General features: G+C 37.6%; 1 protein-coding gene across 2 annotated transcripts in view; it reads left to right on the top strand.

Annotated features, from left to right (window-relative positions):
* The first annotated feature begins 4,846 nt into the window (after positions 1-4,846).
* The window catches only part of LOC115217991 (neuronal acetylcholine receptor subunit alpha-10-like), a 274,574-nt gene continuing 266,036 nt past the window's right edge, over positions 4,847-13,384 (top strand). For both annotated transcript variants that reach the window (XM_036508032.1, XM_029787732.2), the window contains exon 1: positions 4,847-5,455. In XM_036508032.1, the coding sequence (XP_036363925.1) occupies positions 5,338-5,455 (118 nt within the window). In that variant the 5' untranslated portion in view covers positions 4,847-5,337. The remainder of the gene's footprint in view (positions 5,456-13,384) is intronic.

Below are 13,384 nucleotides of genomic sequence, written 5' to 3'. Positions count from 1 at the left end.
AAGTAGAAAAAATAAATGGAAGGAAAAAATGTGGTAAATATTTCGGTGTGAACGCAAACAGCTGTTACGTGATAGCAGGACATGCTAGAAATAGCAGCCAAATTTTTCCTTTTCTGGAAAAAGGAGCCACTTACGCGTGATTTCGATGTCACATTCGTTGAAAGCGTGCAAGATAACCAGAAAACGAAAAAAAAAATCGCGAAACAAAACTCCTTCGGTGGGAAACTTCGAAGTCCCCACCACCACTCCCACCTTTCTTTTCCAGAAAAAGGTAGCTTGCGGCGGGTTTGGATGTCAGATACTTTGAATGCACCCGAAAAAAAAATTATGGAAAAAATTATTCCACACCGAAATATTTACTGAAAGAAGAAAATCTTGTACCGATTATACCTGTATTTTAATTAATTCAAATTAATGTACCTTATCCTGAAAAGCGGCAAAATTTTTGTCGGTTGCTATCTGGGATAATTTTAGTAACAAATCAAACATAAGATTCATAAGAATTTCAATTTTAGTGTTTATCCATAATGTTATTGCTTTTACCTGCTCATAAAAGCCAAATTTACTCAGCAAGATCAGCTTAAATTACATAACTATAAACCAGTGGTATATAAAGCACCTTCTGACAAAATTTCTAATCTGTATGTAGAAAATTTACAAAGTTACAACCAAATATTGTGGACATCCCTCTTGAACCTGAATAATTCAAAATAACGTGAACAAATAAGCATTACATTTGACAGATTAATCTGAACACTAAAGATGTTTTTAGGTGGTTTTTTTTTCGTACACATAACACGGCTTCGCTCGACTAGGACTACACGTGTGCTACTTTGACATCATCATTCCATAAAATTTGTTTATGGGGAGAAAAATATTGAAAATATCAATAGATTGTGTGAGTGAGAAAGAAACGAGGGAGGTTTTGGGATGTGGTTGAAACAATAGCCAGATCTCCCTTAAATCACACATTTTTCCTCTGAAATTATTAACAATTTTTTAAAACCGAAAATGTTTCTCTCATGGGTTTTAAGTGTGTAGTGTGTGTGGGTGGGGGGGGGGAGAAATTGTCAAAATCGTTTCAGACTGGGGTGGTGAGGAGATGGTGGGAGTGAAAAGAAATTTCAAAACTTTCTGCTTTTTTTCGTGGAAAACGCCTCCCATCATTCTGAAGACTTTGGTGAAAAACACTGGAAAAAGTCCCCGTCAAAACGGAGAAATTCCAAATTATGTGGGCCGTCTGATCCGAAACTCCATTTCCAGAACTCCACCCCCTCGCCCCCTTCCAACAATTTGGTATACAAATTTCTTTGTAATCGTAATCTACACCGTTTGAAAGAGCGTGATATGAAAGCTGGAGAGAGAGAGGGAGAGAGGGAGAGAGAGAGAGTGAGGGGGATAAGAAAAAAGAATGAATTTGGCTTAATCACAAATATGGTTGTTATAGGATTAAGTTTCTTCCATTCATGTGCGTAATGTCATAAGTGTATGTGTATACATCTTAAAAGAGTAAACCGTTGATCTAAATCATTCCTTTTTTAAAGGTGATAGCGTGTCACACACACACACACACACAACACACACACACACACACACACACACACACACACACACACACACAAACACACACACGAATTGGCTTTGTAAACTGATTGAAAGCGGGCGCATGTGTATCCCTGAATGACAGGTGTATTAATGTTATCATCCCACTGCCACTCCATATTTGTCGTTTACCCTTCCTGTTTTACCCTTCCCTGATATCAGTCTCTATCTATACCACCTCATTTCCCTTACACTAACACTCTTGCAGCCTTCTCATTTTATCCCAAAATAGCCTACTACTCAATCACTACAATCTTATAAGTTATAATATATATATATATATATATATATATATATATATATATATATATAATATATAATATATATATATATACCGTAAATCCTCGAGTATAATCCGCATTTCCCCCCAAAAATTTAAAGGTCAAATCTCTAGTGCGTACTATATACGAGGTTAAAAATGAAAAATATTGTCTAAGCAATGTCCGAGTCTCTATTTGCTGTCCGGCAATGTTTATTCAGACGCATTTTGTGATGTCCGGCGTGAAAATACCTTAGCTAAGCCTGAAAGCAATGAAGTCATAAAAGAATCATCCATAACTTGCAGTAACATTTATTAAAACAAAAGTATTCAGAACACAGAATAACATGTAACAAAAGCAATTTGCAAACATATTTACATTCCCATATAGCAGTTAAGAACATCACTATTACTGTATTACGCATGGACGGAAGTGTTTGTTCGACTAGGCGCTGCTGGCTTAATTACGCATGACTCAAGTTAGAGAAGGGGTGCGTATTATACACAAGGTTTACGTTTTTCAGAGGTACAGCCTCCTAAAAATCCCCTGCGTATTATACTCAATGGCGGACTCGAAGATTTACGGTAAATGTTTTCGCCAGTGTCTTCAACGTTCGCTCGCTATTCCCAGTAGCTTCTCTCTGTTGATGCCACCAAAAATGAACAACATTATCGTTAAAGGCGTGAAGTTGTAAGGATTTTTTTGGGACTGTAATTGATGAGGAAGGAATGAGCAACGTCCGTGTCTCGTGTGTGAATTTTCCGTTTGTTCCTTTGTTGTGCTTCTGTTTGATTTTTGGAACACACACACACACACACACACAATGTACATACATACGTACTCTTCAAGCAATATTTTGTCCGACGCACTAATGAATCTGCCAACCCACCGCTGTGCTAATGTTAGAAATCCTTCTAAATAGTTGCCATTGCCGAGACGTTGGTGCGGCAGAATCGATAGCGTTGTTGACAAAATATACTTCGAGGTGTGTAGTTACTTGACTTCTACGACCCCAGTTCAAATCCAGTTATATTTCAGTAAAAAGTAAAATCGATAAAACAAGTGCATACTGGTGCTACTATAGTCCTGAGCTAGTCAAATCAGCTGTACTTCATACTGTTCCTCGAAATAAATTTGGTTTCTTGGTGATGTTCAACATAAACTTTTGCTGTTTTATCTTTTTATGGCTTAAAACTAGAGAGAGGGGGAAGGAGAGAGAGAGAGAGAAAAAGAGAGGCAATTCCTTTGAACCGCGTTAGGGCCTCCGATACTATTAGAAGGAAATGGTGAGGAAGTAACCTCAGACAGGAAATCTAGCAGAGTGCTTGCAACATTTAGGATCATGGTGTTAAATCATTTGGAAATGGATTAAATCATCCACTCAGTCATTGTATCAGTCAATCAATTAATCTATCTATCTATCTATCTACGAGGAATTACTGAAAAATTTCTGGCTTTAAGGGTATCGCAAAAGACCTAGGAGGAGACCCAACATTCCGAGTTCTTTAAACGGGGCTTAGAAAAACAGAAGGACCGCTGCAATAAGTGTGCGAATCTGAGAGAGGAATATGTTGAGTAAAATCATAATTAACTGATCTTCCTATATTTTCTTTACACAAAACCAGGAACTTTTCAGTGCTGCACGTACGAGAAGGTACTGCATGTGTGTGTGTGTGTGTGTGTGTGTGTGTGTGTGCGCGTGCGTGTGTGTGTGTGTGTGTGTGCGTACATATGTGTACACACATATATACACACATACATGCATCTCTGTTTATCTATCTATCTATCTATCTATCTATCTACCTATCTATCTACCCACCTATCTATCTATCTATCTATCTATCTATCTATCTATCTATCTATCTATCTATCTATCTATCTATCTATCTATCCGTCTGTCCGTTCGTCTGTCTATGTATGTATGTATGTATGTAATGTATGTATGTATGTATGTATGTATGTATGTATGTATGTATGTATGTATGTATGTATGTCTATTTGTTGTTTAGCTCCAGGACAGCTGGTGTTACAGACGCTCGAGCGGTTAACAATCTCATATTTTATTTCAGGCATAGTGTATCTGGGACTCCATCACTCAATATAGCCTTTTTTCTGTATAAGACGATAGGATGTGATGAATCGACGGCGATTTAGCTGTTATTTCTAACAGACCGAGTGATAGTCCAACGCTTCTCTCTCCCTGGCTCGTCATTAATATTGTTGTTGTAGTGATGCTGGTTGCTTTTGTTATCTTGTTGCTGTATCTACGTTTTCAGTCACAACCATTTCCTACCACTGCAGTTACTATTATTGTTGCTACTACTGCTGCTGCTGCTTCTACTACTACAACTACTACAACTACTACTACTGCTACTGCTGCTGTTGTTGTTTAGTTCGCAGTTTCTGCAACCACTACAGTTGTTGCATCTATCTGTTCGTCTCACTGCCACCCACTTGCTCTTTCCTCTCCCACCACACCTCATTCTGCCCCTGTTCTTCTACTCACTCTTATTCCTCCTCCTCCTCCTCCTCATTTTCTTCCCTACCATTTCTGTCATTCCCTTTATTTTCCTCCTCCTCCTCCTTCTCATTTTCTTCCCTACCATTTCTGTCATTCCCTTTATTTTCCTCTTCTCCTCTGTTATCGTCACTGTACCTTCTACTCATACCACCACCCGCATCATTCTCTCCACCACCGCCACCGCCACCACCACCTTTACTATTCTCTCCTCCCCCCACCTCTACTACCACCACTGTTTCAATACCCCCCAACGTCTCCCCCGCCACTACCACCACAGCCATCTGCAATGGAAGCGCTACCACGGTTAAAGCCATAGTCCTTATTATTGTTGTTGTTCTCATTGTGGTCATAGTAATTTGTTGTTGTCCATCTTATTATTATTACTGCTGTTATTGTCGTTCGTTCGTTCGTCTTGGTCGTTCCGTGGTTGCAACAGGATTAAAAAAATATATATGTATAAACACAAACATATATACGTTTAAACGGATATATATAACTACATATACACACCTGTATATATTGCTGTCCATCCATACACGGAAGTTTACATACACACACAGACGCAAACACATTATACACACACACACACACACACACATATATATATATATATACACATACGGATAGACAGACATTACAAGACGAATACTGAATGAAATAAAGACACAAAATTTTTAAGAAACCCCAGAAAACCTCAGAAAACCAAGACTAACTACAGGTAGACACAGACAGAAAGACGGGGTCAAACAGACGTATGTGTACACAGATTAAAAAATATATACAGACGAACAGACAGAGGGACAAGCTGAGAGATGTGCAATGGAAAAGATAGAAAGATAAAGTGAGAAACGTATCAGTGAGAGAGAGAGAGAGAAAAAGAGAAAGAGAGAGAGTAGTACTAAAACAGTCAGACTGACTGACAGACACACAAAAAGCGTGTGACGGTGAGGACACATGTCGCTGGAGTTACCAGTGTATGGTTTGATCTGGGGACCGTGGTGTCACACCCTAGCATGGCTGTTATGGACTTTACAGTTGATTCTATCCACCAGCTGGGTGTCTGCTGCTTCAGGTAAGTGGGTGCTTCGTTATTGCTTACAACGGTGTTGATGGTATTATAGCATGGTGGACATTTTGGGGGGTTGTTTGTTGTATAGTGTTGGTGTGACGTGGAGTGGTGTGTAGGGGTGTTTGTGTAGTGTAGTGTTAGAGTGGTGCAGTGTTGTAGTGCATAGTGAGTGTGTTGGTATGATGTAGTATGGTAATTAGTTGTTTGTGTGATGTAGCGTGGTGTAGAGACGGACTTGTTGTGATGGAGCACAGATGTGTTGTAGTGTAGTGTGGGCGAGTTGTGGTATAGTATGGATGTATTGTTACATAGCGGGATATTGTAGTGGTTCTGTAGTGTTACAGTGTAGTGGTGTACGTATTGTATGTAGTACAATCTTTCAATTAAAAAAAAACTACAAAGGTGTGATTTAAGAAAGAATTGGTTGCTATTTCTAACAGGTCCAGTAACCATGTAAAGGTGTATGTATTGGTATAGCTTTTTGGTGAAGGTTGTGGTACAATGTGTTGTGTTGCGTAATGGTGCAGTGCATTGTAGTATGGTATGTAGCGGTATGGCTTGGTGTGTAGTACTGTGATATGTGAGTATGTGTATGTTGTGACGTGTTATGCAGTTGTATAGCATGTGATATAGTACAATGTGGTGTTATTTGTTCTGGTATCTGATACTGTGGTTTAGTGTCAGATATAGTGTGAAGCCATGTAGTGGTAGGATAAGCTAAATGGTATTGTTTGCACAATGGATTAAGTGCGGTATCACGTTTTAATTCAATGAAGGCGTGTGGCTGAGTGGTTAAGGTATTCGACTGGGGTTCGTAAGGTCGCGAGTTCGATGCCCGGCGGCGCTTTGCATCCTTGAGCAAGACACTTTATTTCACATTGCTCCAGTCCACTCAGTTGTTACCTTGAGTGTCACGCTGAGTCTCCCCTGAGAACTACGTTAAGGGTATGCGTATCTGTGGAGTGTTCAGCCGCTTGCACGTTAATTTCACGAGCAGGCTGTTCCGTTGGTCGGATCAGCAGGAAGACTCGTCGTCGTAACCGACGGAGTACCAGTTATACGTTTAAGTGCATTGGTGTCATGATATAGTGCAGTGCTGTCGTGTCTCTTCGGTAGTGTACGATGTCCTAGTGCAAGTGATATAGTATGGAGCTTGATGCATAACGTCTGTGCGCTTGTGTATTGTAGTGGTGTGGTGAAGTTCGATAGAGTGGAGTGTGGTTGTATGTGGTGTAATAATAGTACTTTGCTAGCTGATGGTTTGTCGTGCAGTGTGATGCAGTATGACATAGGTATAGTTTAGAGTGGTGTGTGAAGAAATGTGGAGTGGCATGATGTGACCGAATAGTACGACAGGTGTGAAATATTGTAGCGCAGTGTCTCTTGGTCTTATGATAAGGATGTTGTATTGTGTGAATGGGATGGAAGTATTTTATAATATACGCTGACATTTTATAGTGTAGGTTTGTATGAGTAGTGCATTTGTATAGTGTGTTTATTTGTGAGTAGGGTGTGTGGTATGTGAATGGGATGATGCGTATAGTCTGTATGTGTGTATATGTGTAGTGGTAGGATATGGTAGGCGAATGGTGAGTGTAGGTATATATATCGTAGTATTATAGCAGGATGTTGTGTAGTGGCCTCGAGGAGGGAACAAATGTGATAGGATTTGATTCATGCGAATGGTGGAATGTAGTAAAATGAATGTTGGTCTTGCTGATGCTTGTTAGCTTTACATGAAAGGCAATCCAGCTATGGCCATCTACTCATTTTGTTCGTATAAGACTACGTTGTCTAATGTATATGAGTGTTGTATAGTGTAGTACACAAGTCATCGCACAACACTATTATGACCAGCTGTATCAACATAAAGCAACATGGTACAACATTAAATTACACCATACATCACAACACAAAACGACATCACTTTACAACAGTACCCATCACACAACAAAACATAAAACCACCACACAAACTAAAAACAATACTACTCCACAAAGTAAATACACACCATACAACACCATATAACAAACACCACCACACAATAAACACCAACACCTCACTACGCAACAAACTCAACATCATACCACATAAACAATTTCATATTAACAAACAATCACATACCACAGAACAAATACAACACCATGACACAATGCCGCGTTACAATATCCAATGCTACAACACCACATAACAAACACAACTCTATATTACATTATACAACATTATACTTTAAACACTAAAGTCTACACCTGTGATTCTCAACGGGGGCCCATATGATCCTTGGGGTCCGTATGAACCTCAAGGACCCATATGATCCCCAGAGGTCTCTAATAGGTTGTTAAAATTTATGTGCTATAAATTGATCATACTTGTACAATACACAAAATATTTTAACAATATTTAAAATATAATTCCTTATAATATTTACTTATAAAAATATAATAGGATTTTTTAAAAAGCATCAAATGGCTATAAGGGTCTACCTGAATGAAATAGAAATCAGAGGTATCCAGAGGTAAAAAGATGAATGAGAATCCCTGGTCTACACCCTAGCATCTATATCTATATATGTATATATACCGCCCTCTCTCATATAGCACATGGTACGACACACGCTATGAAAACTGTGCCATACAAATAAGAAGAAAAAGTTAATGGATCCTCTGTTAATTACCATGATTAATAATACTGTTTTTCGATCAAATGAAGTGTCCAATCATTTAATTAGTGTCGGTGATTGAGCAGTCTTCCAAACACGTGTACCCGTACTGCAATCTTCAGATACAATCAGTGGGACACAATTTAACGCAGTGTCACAAGGTGGGATATTTAAATTGCAGGTACAGTCCATTCGATGAACTTGGGGCGATCCTATGGCAGCTCTGGTAAAAAACATTGAAGTTGCTATGCAGTAAAGATCGAACCCTAGAAATCATGATTTGAGAAGCCAACTTCTTAACTACTCCGCATATACACAAGTATATGCACTATTTCTATCTATCTATCTATCTATCTATCTATCTATCTATCTATCTATCTATCTATCTATCTATCTATCTATCTATCTATCTATCTATCTATCTATCTATCAAGATGAGCTCATATTAGTATCCACATACATATGTATATATATATATATGTGTGTATAGATACACATGCATATATATATATATACACACATTTATATACACGCATATATATATATACGCATATATTCATGAATATATATATTCATATATATAGACATACATAGTTATGTTTATGTACATATACGTGTATGCATACATAGGCGTATATATATATATATATATATATATATATATCAAAATAAGCATGGATATCCTAATTGCTTATTTTGATTGTAATCACCTCATTTTGAATTATATGGATAATACCATACTAAATTCTGGTGCCTTTAACCCAAGTACCATATTCAACTGAATCTATCTATATACATACATACATATATATATATATATATATATAACATATACATGTATGTATTGAGGTAATTCTACACACTTAAATAATAAACGGCACCCGTATTCTCTATTTCTCAATTGAAATACACAAGTTTTACATAACCATATCTAAACACATGCCTCTTCACATACGCACTTAGGTACATACACTCATAAGTATATATGTGTGTGTGTGTGTGTGTGTGTGTGTGGATATATATGTAAGCGCTGGTGTGGCTGTGTGGTTCCGGGTTCGGTCCCACTGCGTGGCACCTTGGGCAAGTGTCTCCTACTATAGTCTCGGGCCGACCAAAGCCTTGTGAGTGGATTTAGTAGACGGAAACTGAAAGAAGCCCGTCGATAGATGTATGTGTGTTTATATGTTTGTTTGTCTGTGTTTGTCCCCCCCCAACATCGCTTGACAACCAATGCTGGTGTGTTTACGTCCCTGTACTGTAGCGGTTCGGCAAAAAAGACTGATAGAATAAGTACTAGGCTTACAAAGGACTAAGTCCTACAGTCGATTTGCTTGACTAAAGGCGGTGCTCCAGCATGGCCACAATCAAATGACTGAAAAAGAAAAAGAAAGAATAAGGAATATATATATATATATAATATAATACAATACAATATAATATAATATATATATATATATATATATATATATATAATATATATATATATATATATATATATATATATATATATAATATATGGAGCGGACTGAGAGTATTAAGGGACCTCGGGCATAGCTCTTCACCGGGCCCCTTAGCATTGATATCAAAGAGAGTTAACATGTAGAGTACGGGCCCTCGGGCTGTACCCCATTGATCGACGGCTTAGTCCAGCCCTGCTGCATACCAATCTCTCCCTCTATGTCTCTCCCCCCTCTCTCTCTCTCTATATATATATATATAATGATCTTATATAAACAATGGTCAGGTGCACAACTCGCGTTTATATATATATATATATATATATAACGGGAAGCTTTATGAAAATAAACAAAAGGCGAAGGCAGGTGGAATACAAACAAACAATTGTATTAGTATGGTGCTCAGGAATATAAATAAAACAAGTCTTTTACGTTTCGAGCCTACGCTCTTCAACAGAAAGATACACAGAAAAGAATATATATATATATATATATATTATATATATATATATATATATATAGATATATATATATATTATATATATATATATACATACATATATATATATATATATATATATATATTATATATATATATATATATATATATACACACACACACGAGGGTGTGCTGAAAAGTTCCTGACTTTAAGGGCGTCGCGAAAGGCCAACCTTCCGAGTTTTTTGTTTTAAGAAAAACTGAATGATTGCTGCAATGTGTGTGAATCTGAGAGGGGAATATGTTGAATAAAACCATAATTAACTGATCTTCCTGTATTTTATTTTATCCAAAGCCAGGAACTTTTCAACATCCCCTCGTATGTGTAACCGCGCTTCTGTGTTTGTATATACCTCATCAAAATATCACCTGCATTTTCAAGCACACATTAAGTAGAAATCAACGCACTGGCACAAATATATACTGGCAGAGAGATGTATATTATAGAAATATTTAGGAAAAAATATATACACATACACTTACACAGATAGAGTTGTATAACCATAGATATGCAGTTAGACCACTAGTCCCTCATACATGTAACTACACACATACTCTCTTTACTCTTTTACTCTTTTACTTGTTTCAGTCATTTGACTGCGGCCATGCTGGAGCACCGCCTTTAGTCGAGCAAATCGACCTCGGGACTTATTCTTTGTTAGCCCAGTACTTATTCTATCGGTCGATTTTGCCGAACCGCTAAGTGACGGGGACGTAAACACACCAGCATCGGTTGTCAAGCAATGCTAGGGAGACAAACACAGACACACAAACGCACCACACACACACACATACATATATATACATATATACGACAGGCTTCTTTCAGTTTCCGTCTACCAAATCCACTCACAAGGCAATGGTTGGCCCGGGGCTATATATACATATTCCATAATTCTTTTACTTGTTTCAGTTTTGACTGCAACCATGCACCGCCTTTACTCGAAGAAATCGACCCCCAGGACTTATTCTTTTTAAACCTAGTACTTATTCTATTGGTCGCTTTTGCCGAACTGCTAAGTTACGGGGACGTAAGCACAACAATATCGGTTGTCGAGTTATGGTGGAGGACAAACAGACTCACACACACAAATATACATACGTATATACATATACAACGGGCTTCTTTCAGTTTCCGTCTACCAAATCCACTCACAAGACTTTTGTCGGCCCGAGGGCTAGAGGAGAAGACACTTGCCCAAGGTGCCACGCAGTGGGACTGAACCCGTTACCATGTGGTTGGGAAGCAAGCTTCTTACCTCACAACCATTATTTATATATATATATATATATATCGACACATATCTCATCCTTATGTATATCAGTTCCTATATGCAAAATTAAACCATAATTTAATTACATGTGTATGTATGTGTCTATATATATATATATATATATATATATAAATATAAATGAAAGAATGGAGTCGAACGACGATTTTAACAAAATTCCTTTACTCTCCACACATGTTTCGAAGGCTGCATATTCCTAATTCCGAAGGAATAAAGGGTGCATTATGCCGCCATCTCATCAGGAAAGACAAGGAACTTATGTGTCGAGAGTAAAGGAATTTTGTTAAAATCGTCGTTCGACTCCATTCTTTCATTTATTCATAGTTAAAAAAAAACACACACATTTACACACGAGAACACGGGATCCCTGCCCTTAGCATATAGCTTCAACCGTATTTTCTGACGTGAATTTGCTACCCAGGTATCGGTTAACCGAATTATCCATACTAGGATAATTCATTCACCTTCTTATATATATATATATATATATATATATATATATATATATATATATATATAGTCTTTCCAGATATCCTGTGATATACCCACATCATCAGTAATATTTCCTGGGGTCATGAGGTGTTTCGGGTCTTTCTGTAATCAGGCACTGTCACCGAGTTGACCCAGCTTGTCTCCAGTTTGCGCTACCCTGGGTAACACAACACTACCCCTGCCAAGGTTTATACCACCTGATCCACGGCAGCCTTAAAGCAACTTTTGCTACCCCCATAGCCAAGAAGATTGTTTTTCACAGCCTACAGGCCATTGTGATGTGTTATTTTTATTTATTAGTATTTTCTTATTTTTAGTAATAATGCTAACAGTATTTGTATCAATTACTGTTACCTATCAATCTTAAAAAGTTATGCGAATACACACACACACACAACACACACACACACACACACACACACACACACACACACACACATATATATGAATGTATGTTTGTATGTGTGTATGAATGCATGCGTAGTCTGTATGTAGGCATGTATTGTACATTATACATGTGTATATGCATGTGCGTATATATATGTATATATAATATTATATATATATATATATATATATATATATGTATATGTATGTATATATATATGTATGTATGTATACTAGCGTAGTTAGAGTGTGTGCTGCCCGGGGCTGACCGCCCCTACCTACGCTAGTGTATGTATGTATGTATACACGTGCGTGTATGTATATTTGTATATATGTTTGTGTGTGTGTATGTGTATATGTAGGTATATATATATATATTATATATATATATATATATATATATATATATATATATATGTATATATATATATGTTTGTGTGTCTGTGTTTATATATATGTGTACATATTTGTATATGTTGTACTTTATATACAACTTGCACGGCGGGACTCCATCATCAGAAGCCTTTCCGCTGACTGGCCATTATAACTATCTCCATATCTTCCGATATGTTTCCGCCAGCGGTCCAGAATTAATGATGCTACCAGGGAATGTCCGGGATCTTTTGACCTACACTGTTGCATGCATTTTTACCCTCACCCTAATTTCCCGTGATCCATGCAACCACTATAGTAAACTTACTGCGGTTCTAATCATTCCAAACAAGCAGCAAATATCTTCTTTGCTTGCTGATAATTCATACCTTGCTCTCAACTTTGGCTTCATTTTCTCTCTGCCTCTGTCTGTCTATCTCAAATAATCCTATTCTACATCCAGGACGAAGTGTTTGATGCATTTCCAAAGTCTAAGGTCATTCAGGTAAGAATCCCTGGATCTTACTCATAAACCTCACGTCATCCCACCTCTACCGGAAGCACTGTAGACTGCTATCGAGCGTGTCCACACGATTTCCGAAGGTTTGTCTTCATAATTTAGGGTTTTACTCGTCCGCTCCATTTTGCCCTTTCAACACCACGCCACTCCGACTCGGATTTTTAGTTTTGCTTATTAAGTCAGACTGACATAAAGGTCAAGGTGTTTACTTTGTTATTGCAATATGGTTATGTGGTTTGGTAGCTAGAACGTTT

Source organism: Octopus sinensis, linkage group LG12, assembly GCF_006345805.1.
Source record: "Octopus sinensis linkage group LG12, ASM634580v1, whole genome shotgun sequence".
Lineage (NCBI taxonomy): Eukaryota > Metazoa > Mollusca > Cephalopoda > Octopoda > Octopodidae > Octopus > Octopus sinensis.
This window is presented reverse-complemented; position numbering and strand designations above follow the sequence as displayed.